The sequence below is a fragment of the Leucopleurus acutus genome (assembly GCF_964270905.1).
Source record: "Leucopleurus acutus genome assembly, chromosome: 16".
NCBI classification, from domain to species: Eukaryota; Metazoa; Chordata; class Mammalia; order Artiodactyla; family Delphinidae; genus Leucopleurus; species Leucopleurus acutus.
In genome coordinates this window covers 77,562,029-77,583,006 of record NC_139158.1, presented here as the reverse complement: position 1 = coordinate 77,583,006, position 20,978 = coordinate 77,562,029, and the positions used below count along the sequence as shown (strand labels likewise).

The following is a 20,978-nucleotide window of genomic DNA, read 5'->3' as shown; positions in this document are numbered from 1 at the left end:
CCAAAGTCAGCAGTTGTAGAAAGTTCCCTGGAAGGTCTTAAATTGCACCTCAAGTCTGTCTGTGTGGCCTTCCGTGTGTAACCCTGAGTGGCCATTCTTCTGCAAACTGAACTTTGGGGACCTCCGAGCTCAGCTAAAACAGTCAGCACGCAGGTGTCCGGGCCCGCAAGTGAACCAGAAAATTCCTGGGGCAGAGTGGGATGCCAGCAGAAATCAGTTTTAAGAAATTTACCACAAACAACCCAGAGTTGTTGGATGAACAATCATAGTAAAAGGCACTGGCTTCCCCCGATTGCCGTCCCCGAAAAGTAGGGGAAGAAAACACACTTTGCTATCTTTTTCTTCTTTGCCATTGGCGTATATGCTAGAGACTGGCAAATCTCAGGCCAAATGTGGCCCCTGGCCCGTTTCGTTAAACAAAGTTTTATTGGCACACAGCCATACCCATTTGCTCCCATATTGTCTGTGACTGCTTTCATGTTTAAAAAAAAAAAGCAGAGTTGAGTAAAGGGCTATATAGCTCACAGGGCTGAAAATATTTTTATCTGGCCCTTTATAGAAAAAGTTTATTGACCCCTGGTATATTCTCTCTTTATGTCTGTAGCCATTTTTATTAGACTTATTATTGATTTGTAACACCTCTTTATATATGGATGACCTTTGTCATACTGAATATACTACAGATTTCTTTTTTGGAGTTTTAAAGAAAAATGTATAATTTTTATATACTTACATGCATCTGTCTTTTCTTTCTTTCTTTCTGGTTTCAGCCTTAGGTGTCAGGCTTAGAAATCACGCTGAGGCTGTAGCCATGTTCAACATCTGTGTTTTCATCACGGTGTCTCTCTGTAAGGGTAACAAAAGGTCGGGGGTGCTTGTGGCAGACTGAACCCCACTGGCCTCAATTCTGTTCCAGGAAAGTGATGCTCAGTGACCACCTTAACCACTCAGCACACAGCCTTGTCTGCTCATTAACTTCGCAGAGGCTGCTCTGGCCTTTTCCTGACACACAAAAGATGCTGAGGATTCCGGGGCCCCAGAAGAAAGGTGATGGCTAGCAAACCTCATAGCACCATCTCTTTACCTATATGGTGGAGCCATATAATATGCAGGTTAATAAAATGGGGCTATGGATTCAAATCCTGATTCCCTCCCCTTCACCTGCTGTGCCAAGTGACTGCCCGTCTCTCTTTCTCCATCTATAAAACGAGGATGAAGGTATTACTAGGTTTGGTGTGAGAAGTACTCAGTGCTTGGTTCAGCACCTGGCACATTTTTATCCCTGAAAAAATGTGAATGGCTTATATTCTTTTGTGGAGGAAAAGCTCCAGGCAAACAACAGACCGAAAACCCCTTTGTCAATTGGATAACAGAAAAATCAGCTTCCCTAAACTAAGTGACCTAGGCTGACGGTGTGGGGTCCTCGTGGTGGGCTAAGATGCATGCATTAGGCACCTGCTGTGTGCACGCTGCTATGCATGGTACAGTGGGCATACCACCAACGCAAATAACATGGCACCAGGGGGGCAAGCAAAGCATTTTGAGAACTCAGTGTCTGCTTCTGGAGGGAGTCAGGACCCCACGTAGGAATGTGAGAAGGCTTCCGGGAAAAAGGTGATACTCAGGAAAGGGGGCAGGAGGGAAGGCAGGATTTGGACAAGAGAGGAACCATTTGGAGAACTGCCCATGGCCCGATTTGGGAAGAGGTGGGAGAAGAGGTGCAGAAATTGGCACAGGATAGATGCTCAAAACATTTATCGGATGAATGAAATACTGATGGCAGTGACCTAGAAGGGCGGGTTTCAACACTCAGTCCTGAGAGTCAGACCTGGGGCCAAATCCCAGAGCAGACAGTGTGACCCGGGGCCACTTAGTCCCTTGCTAAGCTTCTGCTTTCTCAGTAATACATGTTATTGAGAGCTTCCTCTGTACCCAGGCACTCTTCAAAAGCCAGGGATACGGTGGGGGAACAAGAAAACTAAAGCACTAGAACAGTGAACCGCCAGGAACCGGTATGTGAAGGAGACTAGGAGACCAAGCACAACCGGGTGGCGGCACGTGGCACTGCCGACTGTCCCCAGAGCCTCGAAAGAAGTGAGGGAGAAAAGCATTAGAAGAGGCGAGGGGACCAGCAAGGGCAGAGGCTTGGAGGCATGAGTGCGGCCTGGGGAGCACGTAGAACGGAAGCCAGTGTGGTTCGCTGCAGGGGGGGAGGGGGAAGGGGGAGGGCAGTAGGAGGCGAGGTCACAGCGGGAACCAGATCGGGGCAAGACAAGCCCAGAGCAGGGTTTTTGGATAAAGGAGACCTTAAGCACGGAGGGGGCCAGAGTGAGGAGACTAAAGGTGTGACAGAGAGGAGGTGACAGGGCTGCTGAACGGGCAGACCACCTTTCCTTCCCAGGGAGAGGTTCCATGGTGACATCGGGAAGTTGATTCAAAGAAAGGGCAGCACGATGCCCCCTTTTCCCTTCCACCCAAAGACGCGAGGCTGCAGAGGCGGGACCTCTCGAGTCGGGGTGAAGTGATTGGGCAGAGACCCTTTCGGGGAACTCAGAGCCCACCTTTGCAGACCCATGTGGCTGCACTGCTGTGGCCGCCCCCCAGCTGGCGCTTCTGCCCTAGAGCTTTCTCCCTGTCTACAGCCAGGGGCACGAGCTCTGAGGTTTCAGAAAGAAAAGGTTCCTCTCCCCCAGAGAGGTTGCAGTGGGCGCGAGTGGGCCTCGCTTTGGGGCGCGACTGGGCGGCCGGCCGCCTCCGTACCCCGACCGCGAGGGGGTCCCCGAGTTTTCTAGATTCAACTGTGGCTTTCAGAAAGCCAGAGCGGTTTCCATCCAAAGGGAGGGGGAAGCTAGACCGTCTCCCACCCAGCCCCTAACCTGGCCCCGAGCTCCGAGAAGGGAAACGACCCTTCGGCGAGGGCGGTGGTGCTAGTGGCTCTGCCCAGCAGTTATTTTTAGAAAGCCGAGGCCGTGGAACGTTTCCATTGAGGATTGACTCCTCTCGTTTCCTAGGTTGAGAAAACAGGAAACCCTTCAGAATCCGGGCTTTGAAAAGCTTCGCGTGAAGCCGCACCGACCCCGCCTCCCCCCCTGGCCACGTGCTTTCACTCCTGCCTGGCTGTCCTCACTGAGGGCCCCCCGGGCCGCCCAGCCCTGCACACTTCCCAGAGGCCAGGGCTGCAGAGGCGAGGGGTCCTGCTTCCTCCAGCTCCGGGAGTCAGCTGGTATCTGCTACACAGTCAGGGCCCAGTTAGAGCTGGTTAGCCGAACACACGAATTCATCCCCGGAGTTCCTATCAGTGGATCCACTCCCACACTTTGCAGCCGGTTGTTACTCTGATACATACATTCTCATCCATTAACATCCAGAGATACTGTGTCATGTGCTCGTACATATATACATATGCACATACCAGTCTCTGAACCAACATCTGCTCTACGCCGGGGACTGTGATAATTTTCTCACTGTGTCATCTCATCTAAGCTCCTCAACAACTGTAGAAGGAAGGTCATATTTTTATACACAGTTTACAGATGGGGAAACTGAGGCACAGAGCAGTTACATCACTAGGGCGAGGTTCAGCGAGCAAGGAAGCAGCAGAGGTGGGATTCCAGCCCCGGCCACCCGGCTCTAGAACCTGAACTCTCGAGCGCCCCTTGCACCTGCTTTCAGCACACATCTGAAGAACAGTGAGCGACGCCTGATTGGTTCCTGCCACAAAACAGAGCCCGCTGGTGTAAAGCACTAGGTTTAGAGTCCAACACAAAGCGTGGGGTATCACTACCCATCACACAACTGACAGCTACACGACACTGGTTACCTGGCCTCCTGCTAGGAGCTTGTATATACATCAATGCCCAGCATCCTCACAGCAGCCCCAAAAGGGACACATGATGACGATTCTCACTCTACAAATGAGAGAGCCGAGGCACAGAGGGGTGAGGTCACACGGCCCGTTTAGTGAGGGAGCCAGGAGTCAGACCCGCGTATCCAGCCCCAGAGCAGTGTGTTTTTGCTCTCTGCTTATTCTGGGAGTTGCAGACTCATCCAAGCAGGGGTTTTCCAGGGAAAAGCACCCCGGACCTAGGCGAGCTCAGGGTGGAGGGAGTCTGAGCCCATCGACAGTTCACCCTCACTGTTCATCTTCCATCTCTGTAACTTGAGGATGGGCTGAGGTGAGAAAACAGAGGCGGCGGCTGTGGGAGGAACTTAGTGCGAGCACCAGGAGAGCGGAGATTCGTCTCCCTTTTATGGGACCCCAGAGGGGTCCTGCCTCCTCTGCTGCTCCCGGACCCAGTCCACACAATCCAGCTGTGAAACCAAAAGTGCACACACACACTTTAGGGCAGGTGCACACCCCTGCCTGGTGTCTGGGCAGCCTTTGAAGGCAGCTTTTCCCCAAGAACACTGAAGGAAGCCTTTTGGCAAGAGCCGCTATTCTAAGAGCTAACTGCCTTGATCCCAGGACCTGGTGCCTCAGATAAGTGGCCAGAGTGGGAGAGCAGGGCTAGCTCCTGATGCCACTGGCTGGCACTGCATTCCTGGCTCCCTGCTAAATTCCATGCAGCTTTCTGGGGCAGGGGGTGATGGAACACTCCAGAGCCCCTTGAGGACACTGGGTACTTGAGAAGACTCAGAGTGCGATCCTTCACTAGTGAGGAGGGGTGAGGGGGGCTGTGCTGAAAGGGATGAAGATTATGTTTACACTGACGGCTAGGCTTTGGGGTGGTCCCACCCACTCTCTTTTTAAAGGCCCCTCTTGCGAGTCGTAAGTTTTGTGGGTCAAGGAACTGTCTTTTAGTCATGGAGTGGGTATTTTCTGGACGTTGTAATAACAGACAGAGTTTGGTATACAGTAGAGCACCTCGAGTGCATTCAGTAACAAGAAGGAGGAAGTGTTCCTTAAATCATGCCCTGTGGCCCAGCTCCATTTCTGCCACAGCAATTTTTAAAAGTTACCATTTGGGCAATTTTCACTAACAAACCCATACCACAAAATAGCATCATGGGGGGTGAGGAAGAATCATGATGTGGGAAGGCATTTCTTATGTTGAAGATAGTCAGATGTATTACTGCAAAGACAAAAACATGTTATAAAAAAACAGCCCGGTTGTATTAGGTTCTAGAAAGCTAACCTGATCCCTGTTTTGGGTGCCCTCTCACTCGCGCTTACTCTCTCTCTCTTTTCTTTCGTAGTTAATGAAATTATCAGGAAGGAGTTCTCAGGACCTCCTGCCCGAAATCAGACGTAGAAGAAAGCCATTAGCAAGACACCATCCACATTGCTAACGCCGGAGCCTCCCACCGTCCTCCCCGGTGCCCACCCCACCCGGAGGCTGAGCACGGGACCATGTACCGGCCGAAAGCTACCCCTCTATTCCGGAGCTCGCCTCCTCTCTGTGCATTCTGAGTCTTGTTCTGAATCCCAAAGAGCATCTCGATTGACTTTCAGGTGTCCCATCCAAACCTTAAGTGCCTGCTGACCCCAAATACATCCTGAACCAGACCACCCGCTGGAATGCGCCTGAGAGCTGAGAGCCTGCAGCCGGGGACTCGGGGGACGGAAGATGGGGATGCAGTTAAACCCCAGCCCTTGCCTTCACTCTTCTGGGTCACAGATACAGCTCTTGTACCTTTTGAAGGAAAGGAGCTCTCCAACAGCAACCAAAGGAACGTGACCCAGCTTACGTCACTGGGCTGAAGAAAAACAAAGAAGCTGGCCCATCTTCCCTAGGGATTGCCCGTCCCCACCAGGGATGGGCCACAGCTCAAGCTTGATTTTTAAATGTTCTGCTTCTGAATCAAAAACAGTCTGGCTCATACAAGATCACCTGTTAAAGCTTCTCGGCGTTATGACATGTGTACACTTTTTTCTTCTCCGCTTTCAAAAAGCTGGCCGGGGGGCGGAGGGGGGCCCTCTTGGCTAGCTGCCCTTCCCCCCTGCAGCACGCGGTCACGGACAAGAGGAGGTCACCCAGGCTGCCGGGTGAGCACGCATCCGCTGCAGCCGGACAAGCTTCGCGGCTTTTTGATGTTCCCGCTTTCTTTCCTCTAACAGCCCAAGTGCTTTTCCAGAAAGTACAGTAGTTAAGAAGAATCTCAAGCATGTGCATTGAATTTTGAGAAGGAACGGCAGAAGGGCTAAAGCAACGAAAAAAAAAAAAAAGAAGAAAAAAGTGCAGGTATTTTTGTTAAGTAAAACGGTCGCGAAGTATAGCAGCTGGCAGGCCTAAGTGCTTCGGTGGGTGGGCGCCCCCACGATCGAGGAAAAAGGCTGAATTCCCTCTCTGGCCTAGACACAAAGTGGGATACTCAAGCTCACGATTCGGCCCCGAAGTTCACTGGTTATTTTTAACTGAACCCATTGAAACCCGCCCCCCCGCCCCAGTCCCCAAGACGCCTCTGCATTAGCTGCTTCATCCAGCACAAATGTGATCTGAATAGAAGCAGATCCTCTCCCACACAGCCCTTAGTTTGAATGTGCTCCGCTCAGACCACTCGCATGGAGTGTGCAGCTTAGCCCTGAGCGTCTCTCTCCTCTGGGCGCACCCACGGTCCGCCAAAGTCTTCCTCCTCTGGGGCAATTTCTGCAAACAAATAAAACCCTCCAAGTTCTTGGCAGGTGGGCTGTTAATCACACAGATGTGTTTGTTTACATTCACTGCAGACACCCCAGGACAAACTGGGGATTCCTTTTCGGCCATTTAATTGCTTCCCTGTAATCAAACACAGAGTGTAAATGTTCCTGGCACTCTTCAAAAGGCTGTACTCAGGCCTTCTGCCTAGCAGAGTTGATTGAAAAAAATCACTCTACGAAGAGAATCGTGGCAGTTAAGAGCCCACTGTGGGTTTTCTAAGTCCTGGCTTTGTCATCAAAACCTTTCTGAGAGCTGGGGCCAGGAACTCCAGACCTGTGACCCCGGCCTGGTGTGTTTGGGGCTCCAGAGAGAGGACAGAATGCAGCACATGTCTGTACCCTTTTGGTCAGGACCTAGCATTTCTTCCCTCCCACCCCACCAAGGACAGGGGACTTTTCCACCCAGCCCAAGCAGAGTTTAGCAAAATTCTTTTCAACAAACAGAATACCAGTAAGAAGTTGACCGCCATCGCAAAGCTTCTGGGATGCAAAATTCTTCCTCATTAATAAAGTGTTCCTTATCCAAGCAGCTTTACCTAAAGGACTTTCTCTCCAGCAATATTGACTTCACGGGGGAAGGGTTCAAGCATTTGGTGAGCGATTTGTTCTCACTTGACCTGGCTGGGAGCCATTTTTTGCACATGGGGGAATTTGGCCTTTCCTCAGTTATCTGAATGTTTTACCCAAGTGCCTTCCTGCTATTGTAGCAGTCGCTCAGCTGCATTGTGCATGGGGTGAAAAAGGACTAATGCGTTTTCCATCACTATTCTAACCATGTTAGTGCAAAGGGCCTCCTAGTAGTTCAGATTCCCGTATGTATAGATGTACGTGTGTGTGTGTATAAGACACTCACAAACTCTTTTTCTAAGACATCCTAGCTGGGTATTATAGGAAGCACTTTCATAAACAACTATACCAAATAGCAAAGGAAGGAAACAAAAGCATTAGTTTTGAGACATAAACAGGCGAGAGAATGTGTAGTAAGACTCGACAGCAGTCAGGAAAGTTTTGTCAGATACAGATGCCAGGAGGAAGTTTTGCCAAGAGTAAACTGCTCATGAAATATTTTCAGTATGGGGAGAGGCAATAGGTCCTCGAAGAGAAAGAAAAAGGATGTCTAAACTGTCAAGATGGGTGTGTTGCACGTGTGTTAGAAGGATCTGTTAGGTAGAGGTTTGTACTTGCTACAACCAAGGTAATGTAAATATATAGCACTTCCAACAGCAATCTGCCCTGTTGCTGAATGTAGTATATTTCCAAAGTTTGAGTCTTCCTGTATTGTACAAAAATACTGCTGCTTGATAATATATGATAGCAACCCAAATTAATAAGTATGGTATTAAATTTTATTTTCTTGTCTGTATTTTTATGCTTTTTATCTGTCCTCAAGATATCGCATCCTTGTTGGAATTAGAAAATATTTATAAGTGGTCAGAAATCTTTTTCAAGTGTCTCTTTTTTCGTATACATTGAGGATTTTTTTTCCCTAAGAGAAAGGATGTATTCTTGAAGATTTGTTAATCATTCCAGGAAAAAAAAAAAAAAAACACCCCAAACAAAAGCCCACCTCAGAGCCTGTTAGTCACCTGTCTGCTAGAAGAAACCGTCTCCGGAGAAAGGAGGGGGAGTGGCTCCGTGGAAGGAGGAAGCACCTGTTTGTTGCTTGAGGACACTGCTGACTTCAGCTCTGAGCCTCCATCTCGCCACTGAGAACTGGAAAGTGTTTAGATCCCTCCAATAAGGGACCTAGTAGGTGATTTTGATGTAACAAAACTGCCTGTGTTGTAATGGGGAGTCTAAAAAAGACACAGGAGTAATGGGGAGTTCCTAGAACAGAAGTGCAGGCTAATGTTTACAGAGCTCACTGAATCCTGGTAGATAAACCCCCGTACACGTTACCCAAAGGACGTTCAGAGTTTTCCAGCAAAGACACAGACTAGACGAATCAAGTCGATTCTTTCTAAGAACTGGGAAGCACTGATGTAGCCTTTCTTGTTTACATCCAGTGGCCAAGCCATCCCTCTCAGGAAGCCAGCCTTGGCCAGTGCGGGAGCTGTCATGTGTAGACAGATTGGAAGCTGATGTGTTCTCATTTCTCACTCTGGACTAAAGGGGAGGCTTGAGTTTATTTTCACGTCAAACCCTTTCCAAGACCTTCTTATTTGTTCAGAATTGAAAGAATGTCAGGGGTCTGGTTAACAACTTTGTTTGCTTTACGTTTACAAGTGGCACAGGGGTTGTGACATTCTTGACGAGTCGGGGTAAACCTTCCTGAACTCACTTTTGGAGGGCCAGGCCCTTAGCAGCTACCCAACATATCTTAACCTTGGATCTCCCAAGCTTGGGTCTCGGGCATTAAATCTCATGGAGCCAAACCAGCCAATGCAAGTGGTTTTCCTGCATTCCAGCTACATGCTTACGAACAAGAAGCGTCACATGAAACTGATCACAGACATCAATTTCTCTCAGCTTTCGTGAGTGCCTTGAGTTATAGCCAACATCACTGTCTTAACTCAGTTTGTTTAGAAACAAATGTTTCTGGTGATTGTTGAGCTAGCAGTGGCTCCGTAAGCCAGCCCTTCCGAAAGTGAACTGGCGTGTTGGGTGCTGGAAGAAAGGTTTAGCACCCTGCCTTTATGCAGCTGTTGGCCAATTAGAATAAACTCCACCTGCCTAGTTCGGGCTTTGGATGCAAATGATGCTGTTCTATTAGCAGGTGCTTTCAGCACTCTGATTGGCCCGAACGGATGGACGCTGTGGTTGGGACAAGCTTAGCATCCTGACACACCTTGTCAAAGAAGCTTACTCACCCCTGTTGCCTCTGCAGCCCTCAGAGGGGAGAAAATGTTGAGAATGTCCTCGCTAATTCTCCAACAAATAGAAATCTCTCCCACGGGGTGGTACTGGAAGGCTTAGGTTTTGAAAATCTTGACTGTTAAAAGGAGTTTGAATACATCACATTCCTATGCAAAACGTTTTTAACCTTCAGTTTAATGTAGTTTATTTTTGCTATATGTAAAGTATTTTTATACGGCTTGTATCATGATAGTTTAGCAATAAAACAGTTGAAAGAAATGACTACTTTGGGCGTATCTTTTCTTCTCTAGAGATGCTGTTCAGATACCCTTTACATTTTGAGTTCGTACATCAAGGACTGTTTTTTGTGTGCACATCCACGTGTGGGTTTATCACTCCTCTCAGCCCTGTGAGGTCGGGACTGTCCATTTTACATCTAACCTCCGATATTTGCATCTTACATCAGAAGCCCAAGGTGACAGAGTCATGAGCTCAACCTGGATTTGTCTGATTCTCTCTCTGCTCCCTCCACTGCAGCTCTGCTATAATCTGTGTCTCTAGACCTCTTTAGGAGTAGCATCCAGGTAAACACATTTATAATGTCCGCCTTGGGTCTGCTCGCAGAGGGTCCCAGAGCATTTACAGGGAACTGGGCAGAGCAAAACAGTCACTCGCAGAGCAAAACAGTCTCTGCTTGAATATCTTACAAAATTCCAAAGTTCCCTCCAAATTATCTTTTACCATCAAACCCGCAAACAGAATTAGATATTATAAATACTAGAATTTTCCAGCTGGCTTCCTCCTTATAGCAGCTTTTTCTCCTTATAGCTAAAGCATCTACGAGGTTTGGAAAAAAATTTCTATTTAAAGTCTTAATGTAATACGGTTCAAATGTCATCCCACTCTTCAGCACTACCCTTAAACCCTAGGGAAGCAGGGTCTCAGCCCCAGGCCCTGTACTTCAGGGACCACTTCACCCCACCATAACTCTACGCTGAGGATACCTTCTTGGGGATTTCCCAAGCCCCCTTCCAGTGCCTGGAACCAGCAGTACCATGTGGGGTAGGGTGTCCCAAGCATATCAGGGTCCTGTAAGAGTTGTGGCTTGAGATGCCCCTGGTCCCCCTCAGATGGGGCCAGCTCGTTCCCATTTATTTCCTTTGGGCCACAAGGTCAACAGGACACAAGATGCCCCAAAGAGCTCCAGGACCTGCACCTACAGGGTCCCAGCCAGTTGCCAGAAGAGCTTCCTGGTGAGCAGATTGCTCCTTAATGGCCAGCACAGGTTTTTTATTTTTTGTGGGATCGGGCGAGATTGGACCACCAGAATGGTGCTGGAACATTGATTTGAGGATGACTCAAATCGCTCATAAAGACAGGAGCCCCACAAAAAAATATTTCCCCAGGCCCGCCGGCTCACCCACCCACCCTAGGGGCAACTCTGCCCCTCATGATTTTTTGCTGTAGCTGTATACAACCAGTTCTCTTTAAATTCACTCACTTTCTGAAAACCTTATGTTGCTTTTCCCAAATAGAACCCGGAATCATCTTAAGCAGAAAACAAAATACAAATATAAAACTATACAGATAAAACTATAGTCATTAAAAAAATAAGTCTGTGTCCTACATTTGTGTGAGCTACACTTGGTACCTACCACAAAATTCAGCCTGGGCCTCACTTTCCCCAAATGTAAAATGAAGATAATAGTCCCCACCTCACAGTCAGTACGTGCTTAATAAATGTTAGCTATCAATACAACCTCCCATCATTTAACTAACAGATTTAAGATTCACCCAAGGCTGGACCTCATTTTTCCAATATCTGGAAGGAAGCATTCAGAGCTTTGACAACAGGTCTTGAATTTTTCTAACTAGATAATTAACTAGCTACCTAATTAGTTAACTAGATAGTTAAAGCCCCAAACTCGAGCTTATCCAGTTTTCAAATCCTGAAATGAAAAGGGAACACACACTGGGGCGTCCAGCCTCTCCTTCTTGGGGAGACTTTGCAAGTCTGTCAATGTCCCTTGCTACCTGCAGCAGCATGGTGTACTTTTGTACCAAGGAGCAGATATATAACACTGGCTTAGTAACAAGTGGGAAATTAAGAAGTTACAAGACTTCCAGGAGCAAACAAAATGCTGACTCCTACACAGGCTTTTCAGGTTCATAAATGGAAAGGAAACTGGTTTCTTGGCAAGAGCAGGTTGAATATGAAATAACCCCGTGAAGGAAGCACAGACCACAGGGACCATTAAGAAATGAAAGCAAAGTCATTTCTTTTGTTTGAGGAGCTCTGGGAGCTGTGATGAGCTGCACCAAGCTTTCTCCAAAAAGGGCTTCCACTCGAAACTGTCTCTGCCTTCACCCTCCCAGTAAAATTCAGCAGTCCAGCTTGGTAAATGGCCCAAGGTGGAGTTATCACCAAAGAGATGGAAACCCCTGCCCAATCCCAGGATTTCCAGGAATTCTTGGTTTACTAGAAATTTTAAACTCAAATTCTGCACTGAACTCCAGACACAAAGCACTATGACAATTGGATCTTAGCTTTTTTTTTTTTTTTTAAAAGCAGGAGGGAGCAGCTCAGGGCTTTCTATGAGCTACTGATGGGGCTCCCCAAGAAAGACCCCCAGATCACATGGCTGCTGATCAAGAGCCCTCTGTAATTAATACCATCAGGACAGCTCTTGAGGAAAAGCATTCACAGGACGATCTTGGCACCAGATTTTAAGTACACCTTCTCATGCACACTCCAGACTCATGCACCTGCCTGTGTGACATCTCCACTCTGATACCCAGGAGGCATCTCTAGCTCAACACGCCCCCGATCTTCCTAATTCCCAATCTCCTCTTCCCACCCACAACCCTCTAGTACACCCTGTCCTCCCCATCGGTTTACGGCAACACCATCTAAGCAGCTGCATAGTCAAAAACCTGGGAGCGACCCTGGATCCCTCACTGTCCCCGGGCCCCACACGTCAGCAACGTTTGGTGGATCCATCTCTGAAATCACACCTTTTTGCTTCACGCCCATTGGACCACCTTTATCTTCTGCCTGGACGACAGAGCGGCCTCTTGACTGCCCTGGTTCACGCCTACCCTCACTGCCCGCACAGTGGGCAGAACATACCACACCTGCTCTTAAAGCCTTCCAATAACTGCCCTTTGCATTTACTTTTTTTCCCCCAAATTTATCAAAGTATGATCGACAAAATGTGTATATTTGAGATATACAACGTAGTATCTTGATATATGTGAAAAATTGTGAATTGGTTACCAAAATTAAGCTCTTTAATGCATACATCACCTCACACAGTTACCTTCTTTTTGGTGGTGAGGACATTTGAGATCTACACTCTTAGCAAGTTTCAAGGATACACTTTTATTAACTCTAGTCACCATGATGTACATTCAGCTTCCACAACTTATTGATCTCAGAAGTTAAAGTTTGCCCCCTTTGACAGAATCTCCCTGATTCCACAACCCCCATCCACGGTAAGCACTATTTTACTCTGTTACAGTAAGTCCCCTGCATACCAATGAGTTCCATTCTGAGAGCGCACTGGTAAGTCCCATTTGTTCATAAGTCCAACAAAGTTAGCCTAGGTACCTAACTAACACAATCGGTTATATTGTACTGTATTGTAATAGGTTTATAATACTTTTCACACAAATAATACATAAAAAACAAAAAATAAAACATTTTTAATCTTACAGTACAGCACCTTGAAAAGTACAAGAGTACAATACAACAGCTGATGCTTCTTAGCAGTACCGGCTACATCACTGCTGCTTTCACGTTTGCTTCCGGACATCCTGGGCTTGAAATAAATATACTATACTACTGTACTGCATACAATACTGTAAAGTACACAAAAACACAACTACCTGTAGAGGATGCACGCACGTGAAAATGTACGCCAGACACGTGAACTAACTTAATGTGACTGGACACGTGAACGCATGTTTGCATCTTTGAAAGTTTGCAACTTGAAGGTTCATATGTAGGGCACTTACTGGACTATGAGTTCAACTTTTTTCAATTCCACATTTAAGTGGGATCATACAGTATTTGTCTCTGTCTGGTGTATTTCACTTAGCATAATGCCCTCCAGTTTCATCCGTGTTGTCTCAAACAGTGGGATGTCCTTCTTATGGCTGAATAATATTCCATTGTGTGTGTGTGTGTGTGTGTGTGTGTGTGTACATATATATATGCCACATCTTCTTTATTCATTCACCCATTGACAGATACTTAGGTTGCTTCCACATCTTGGCTATTGTGAATAATGCTGCAATGAATGTGGGAGTGCAGATCTCTTCAAGATCCTGTTTTCAATTCCTTCGGATATATACCCAAAAGTGGGATAGCTGGACCACGTGGTAGTTTATCTTTAATTTTTTGAGGAACCTCCATACTGTGTTCCATAATGGCTGTACCAATTTACATTCCCATCAACAGTGTATAGTGGTTCCCTTTTCTTTTCTTTTTTTTAGGGGTTCCCTTTTCTCTACATCCTCACCAACACTTACTTTGACATTTTGATAATGGCAATCCTAACAGCTGTAGGGTGATATCCCATTGTGGTTTTCATTTGCATTTCCCTGATTAGTGATGCTGAGCATTTTTTCATATACCTGTTGGTCATTTGTATGTCTTCTTTGGAAAATTCAGGTCCTTTGCCCATTTTAATTAGACTTTTTTTTTTTTTTGCTATTGGGTTGTATGAGTTCCTTATATATTTTGAATATTAAACCCTTACAGAATATATGACTTGCAAATATTTTCTCCCATTCTGTAGGTTGCCTTTTCATTTTGTTGATGGTTTCCTTTGCTGTGTATAAGCTTCTTAGTTTGATGTAGTCCCACTTACTGATTTTTGCTTTTTTTTTTTTTGGCTTGTGCATTTGGTACCAAATTCAGGAAATCATTACCAAGACTAGCGTCAAAAAGGTTTTCCCCCATGTTTTCTTCTAGGAGTCTCATGGTTTCAGGTTTTACATTCAAGTCTAAGACATTTTGGGTTGGTTTTTGTGTATGGTGTGAGATAAGGGTCCATTTTATTCTTTTGCATGTACCTATCCAGCTTTCTCAACACTACCATTTATTGAATAGACTACTTTTTCCCCATTGTGTAATCTTAGTGAATTTGAAGATTAGTTGACTATATATGCATGGATTTATTCTGGGCTCTCTTTTCTGTTCCATTAATCTGTGTGTCTCTTTATGCCAATACCATACCATTTTATCACTATAGCTTTGTAATGTAATTTGAAATGACAAAGTATGATGCCTCCAGCTTTGTTCTTCTTGCTCAAGATGGCTTTGGCTATTTGGGGACTTTTGTAGTTAAATACAGATTTTAGGAAAAAAAATACTGTTCCTCTGAAAAATGCCATTGGAATTTTGATAGGGTTTACATTGAATCTGTAGATCACTTTATGTAGTATAGGCATTTAAACAATATTAATTCTTCAAATCCTTGAGCATGGGATATCTTTCTATTTATTTGTGTCGTCAGTTTCTCTGATCAATGTTTTATAATTTTCAGTGTATAGATCTTTACACTCCTTGGTTAAATTTATTCCTAAGTTTTTTTTTTAATGCTATTGTAAATGGGATCATTTTAATTTGTTTTTTGGATGGTTGATTGTTACTATATAGAAACACAACTGATTTTGTATCCTGCGACTTTACTGAATTCATTACTCTAACAGATTTGTTGGTAGTCTTCAGAGATTTCTAAATAGATCATTTCATCTGCAAAGCAGGCAATTTTGATTACTGATTCAATCTCCTTACTAGTAATTAGTCTTTTCAGATTTTCTCTTCCTTCACAATTGTTTTAGCAGGTTGTAAGTTTCTAGGAATTTCTTCTAGGTTATCCAATATGGTGGTGTATAACTGTTCACAGTAGTCCTTTATATTTCTATAGAATCAGTCCTTTATATTTCTATAGACTCATCCTCTATTTGCAGATGATATGATATACAAAACTCTAAAGATTCCACCAAAAAGCTATTAGAACAAATTCAGTAAAGTTGTAGGATACAAAAGTCAATAAACAAAAATCAGTTGCATTTCTGTATACTAACAAACTATCTGAAAGAGAAATTAATCCCATTATAATAAAGAGGAATAAATTTAACTAAGGAGGTGAAAGATCTGTACACTGAAAACTGTAAGTTATCGATGAAAGAAAATGAAGATGACACTAATATATGGAAAGATATCCTGTGTCCATTCCACTCAAAGCAATCTGCAGATTCAATGCAAACCCTATCAAAGTTCCAATGGTACTTTTCCACAGTGATAGAATAAACAATCTTAAAATTTGTATAGAACCACAAAAGACCCCAGATAACCAAAGCAATCTTGAACAAGAAGAACAAAGCCAGAGGCATCACACTTCCTGATTTTAAATTACATTACAAAGCCATAGTAATAAAAAAAAGTATGGTACTGGCATAAAAACAGACACAGATCAATGGAACAGAATAGAGCGGTGCTCAACATCACTAATCATCAGGGAAATGCAAATCAAAATCACAATGGGATATCAATTCATACCTGTTAGGATGGCCATTATCAAAAAGTCAAAGATATTAGGTATTGGTCAGGATGTGTAAAAAAGGGAACCCTTATACACTGTCGGTGGGAATGTAAATTGGTAAAATCACTATGGAAAACAGTATGAAGGTTTCTCAAAAAAATTAAAGATTGGATTGGAAGAGTTAACATTGTTAAAATACTACCCAAAGAAATCTACAGATTTAATGTGATCCCTATCAAATTATCCATGACATTTTTCACAGAACAAGAATAATCCTAAAATTTATATGGAGCCATAGAAGACCCAGAATTGCCAAAGCAATCCTGAGGAAAGAGAACAAAGCAGGAGGCATAACCCTCCCAGACTTCAGACAATTCTACAAAGCTACAGTAATCAAAATGGCATAGTATTGGCACAAAAACAGACATATGGATCAATGGAACAGAATAGAGGGCCCAGAAATAAACCCACACACCTACGGTAAATTAATCTTCAACAAAGGAGGCAAGAATATACAATGGGAAAAAACAGTCTCTTTAGCAAGGGGTGTTGGGAAAGTTGGACAGCTGCATGTAAATCAATGAACTTAGAACACAGCCTCACACCATACACAAAAATAAACTCAAAATGGCTTAAAGACTTAAACATAAGACATGACACCATAAAACTCCTAGAAGAGAACATAGGCAAAACGTTCTCTGACATAAATCATACCAATGTTTTCTTAGATCAGTCTCCCAAGGCAACAGAAATAAAAGCAAAAATAAACAAATGGGACCTAATCAAACGTACAAGCTTTTGCACAGCAAAGGAAAACATAAACAAAATGAAAAAACAACCTACAGAATGGGAGAAAATATTTGCAAACGATGCAGCCGACAAGGGATTCATCTTCAAAATATAAACAGTTCATACAATTCAACAACAAAAAACAAACCCAACCGAAGAATGGGCAGAACTAAATAGACATTTTTTCAAAGAAACCATACAGATGACCAATAGGCAGATGAAGAAATGCTCATCAGCACTAATTATCAGAGAAATGCAAATCAAAACTACAATGAGGTACCATCTCACCCTGGTCAGAATGGCCATCAAAAAAATCTACATAAATACTGGAGAGGATATGGAGAAAAGGGAACCTTCCTACACTGTTGGTGGGAATGTAAGTTGGTACAATCACTATGGAAAACAGTAAGGCTGTTCCTCAAGAAACTAAAAATAGAGTTGCCATACGATCCAGCAATCCTATTCCTAGACATATATCCAGAAAAACTATAATTCAAAAAGATACATGCACCCCTATGTTCATAGCGGCATTATTTGCAATTACCAAGACAAGGAAACAACCTAAGTGTCCACCAACAGATGAATAGAGAAGATGTGGTACATATAAACAATGGAGTATTACTCAGTCATAAAAAAGAATGAAATAAGGCCATCTGCAGCAACATGGATGGACCTAGAGATTATCATACTAAGTCAGAAAGACAAATATCATATGGTATCACTTATATGTGGAATCTAAAATATGACACAAATGAACTTATCTACAAAACAGAAGCAGACTCACAGACACAGAGAACAGACTTGTGGTTGCCAAGAGGGAGGGAGGGTGCCGGAGGGATGGAGTGGGAGTTTGGGGTTAGCAGATGCAAACTATTATATACAGAATGGATAAACAGCAAGGTCCTACTGTATAGCATAGGGAATTATATTCAATATCCTGTGATAAACCAGAATGGAAAAGAATATGAAAAAGAATGTATATATATATGTATAACTGAATCACTTTGCTGTACAGCAGAAATTAACACAACATTGTAAATCAACTGTACTTCAATAAAAAAAATTAAAGATAGAAACTACCATATGATCCAGTCATCCCACTTTTGGGTATATATCCAAGGGAAATGAAAACAGGGTCCCAAAGATAGATCTGCGCTCGCATGTTCCCTACTGTGGCATTATTCACAATAGCCAGATAGGGAAACAATCTAAGTATCTGTCAACGGATAAAGAAGATGTGGTAGGTATATGTATAAACACACACACACACACACAATGAAATATCATTCAGCCATGAGAAAGAAAGATATCCTGCTGTTTGTGACAACACAGATGAAACTAAAGGACGTTATGTTAAGTGAAATACGCCAGACACAGAGACACAAATACCGCATGGTTTCACTTATATGTGGAATCTAGGAAAGAACAAAGTCAAACTCATAGAAACAGAAAAAAGTGGTTTCTGGGGGCTGGGCAAAATATGGAGAGATTGGTAAAAGGGTACAAAGTTTCAGCTGTAAGATAAGTTCTGAGGATCTGAGGTAGAACATGGTGCCTGTAATTGACATTGCTATTGTGTAATTGAAATTTGCTAACAGTACAATTGGAAGGTTTTCCGCACTCAGAAAAAGATCAATATGTGAAGTAATGGATGTGTTAATTAATTAGATGGGGGAATCCTTTCACAGTTTTTATCATCTCATCATGATGTACACTTTAAATACCTTACAACTTCATTTGTCACACCTCAATAAAGCTGAAAAAGAAATCAATGTTCTGTGGGGGAATGATGGTAGAAGCCTCCTATTCTGCCATCTTGCTGCTATCACTTTAATTTCAAAAACACAGGCAGTTTAGTCACTCAGGTCTGAGACAGTGCAAGAGCCTCAGTAACCCACCAGCTACAGGACTGAGACCTTCCCTTTGCATTTAGAATGATCCAGATTTCTGCCAAGACTTTCGACAATCTTCTCCACCTACCACTTCTCCAGACTCAGCTCTGTTCCTCCGTGTCAGCCTCTCTTCTGTTCCTTGCCTAATCCTAACCCTGTCCCACCTCTGCCTCAGTTTTCCCAAGACGTGAAACGCTCTGACCCCTGAGGCTCATGGAACTGCTCTCCCTCATCCCTCAGGTCCCCAGATCAAACCCTCTCATCCTCGGAAGACCTCCCTGACAACATGGAATGTGGGATCTACCTCCACCCTGCCCACAAATACACCCACCACGACATATACAGGATTCTCCTGTTTGCAGACCCGTTTGCTGGTTTACAATCTGTCTCTTACACCTGTAAATCCCATGTGAGCATGGATAGTCTTTGTTCGGATTCAATGCCATATGCCCAGACCCTGCCCTCAGTAGGCCCTCTGGAACTACGTGCTGAATGAACAAACGTGTCCAAGTTTCACACATGCAAGTGACATTGGGAACAATGGATTCATCCGGAATGCATGGAAAATTAATCCTTTCCTAATATTTAACACATTTTTAAAACCTAAACATCTGACTCAAGAGAGACCTTTCTTCTGTCCCATATGGCCCAGTTCATTCACTTTTTTTTTTTTTTTTTTTTTTGCGGTACGGGGGCCTCTCACTGTTGCGGCCTCTCCCGTTGCAGAGCACAGGCTCTGGACGCGCAGGCTCAGCGGCCATGGCTCACGGGCCCAGCTGCTCCGCGGTACGCGGGATCCTCCCGGACCGGGGCACGAACCTGCGCCACCTGCATCGGCAGGCGGACTCTCAACCACTGCGCCAGCAGGGAAGCCCCATTCACTTCTAATTACACATCTGTGGACTCCAGGCTGGCTTCTAGAAAGAACCAGTTCCCTTTGCTGCAGACAGCAATAAAGACCATCGCTCCCTCGGAGCCTGAGCCTGCCAGGCTCTTATCTGCCTTCTGGCTTCCTGCCGTCACCCGTGGCCCTCCCGTCTGTAAAATGCTGGCTGCTGTGGCTCAACGGCTCCTCGGGGACAGGTAAAAGCAGGGCGGCCGGCCAGCTGCCGTTTACAAGCCGAATGTGAACCGCGACCTCCCCGGGGAGTCTGTTTGACAAGGTAACGGGAACCTGCAGCAGGCGAGGCACTCCTGCTCAACGAGTTATACTGTTAACGCGTTTTGGCGGCGGCTCTCCTCCATCTGGTCCCCCCCAGACACACCTGCAGCCCCGCTGCTCCCGAGCCAACCTTCTCATTTATCCTCCAGGTGATGCAAAGGAGCCGGGGCACCCTGGAGGCACTGCCGCCTCCCATGCTGGGCTTTGCAGAGTCATTCCGACGTCCACCACTGCTGCCCCGACGGTGACCCACGCTCTCAGAACAGGTCCGGGCCCCTCTGAGAATCGGGAAGTGGGGATCCCAGACGCCGCCGCTTCCCATCACCCAGCGCCCATGTCCTCACCCTCAGGGCTAATCGTTTCGTTCCTTAGACCTGTTGGTGTCAGGCTCTCAAGCAGTCCCGCTTCTCCCACTCACTAGCCCCTCCGAAGCTCTGCAAGCCCACCTTCTGCCCCCGCCCCCCCCCCCCAACTCCCAAAACACAGTCGCAGCGTCTTTGCCCTCCACATCTCACGGCCCACCGTAAACAAAAGCCCACGTTCTCAGTTTTTTCCTCCCAAGTGCGCCTGGTGTTTTTGCTCTGAAACCCACCACCCTCCTGAGGCCCCCGCTTCCCTCGCAGACGTCTGTGGTACATTATCACAAACATAGTGGTTTAAGGCGGTTCAAATTCATTACCTTACGGTTCTGGAGGTCAGAAATCCAAAATGGTCTCACTGGGCTAAACTCAAGGTGTCCGCAGGGCCGTGTCCCTTCCGGCGGCTCGAGGGGAGAATCCGCTTCCTGGCCGGTAGGCCTCCCTCCATCTTCCAAGCCAGCAGCCGCATCACCCCGACCGCTGCCCCCCTCGTGCCGCGTACTCCTCCGCCTGACTCTCCGGCCTCCTCTTATAGGGACGCTTGTGATTACATTGGGCCCACCTGGATAATCCGCGCTACTCTTTCCATCTTGAGATTAGTAATCACACCTGCCAAGTCCCCGCTGCCGTGTAAGGTAACATACGCACAAGTGCCAGGGATGAGTGGACATCTTTGGGGGGCCGTTGTCCTGCCCGCTATGCCCCGCAGAGGGGCTGCTATCTGCCACAGCCCTTATATCACTGGGCTCTGGGATAGGTGTCCTCCTTACTGTTTTCTGCCACTTCTAG

At 45.5% G+C, this 20,978-nt stretch overlaps 1 protein-coding gene across 2 annotated transcripts in view; it reads left to right on the top strand.

The window, feature by feature from the left end:
- Positions 1 to 5,297, top strand: part of NFATC2 (nuclear factor of activated T cells 2) — a gene marked incomplete at its 5' end in the record, with an annotated part of 154,326 nt that extends 149,029 nt beyond the window's left edge. For both annotated transcript variants that reach the window (XM_082856977.1, XM_082856975.1), the window contains one exon: positions 5,197 to 5,297. In XM_082856977.1, the coding sequence (XP_082713103.1) occupies positions 5,197 to 5,252 (56 nt within the window). In that variant the 3' untranslated portion in view covers positions 5,253 to 5,297. The remainder of the gene's footprint in view (positions 1 to 5,196) is intronic.
- Between the last annotated feature and the right edge of the window lie 15,681 nt (positions 5,298 to 20,978).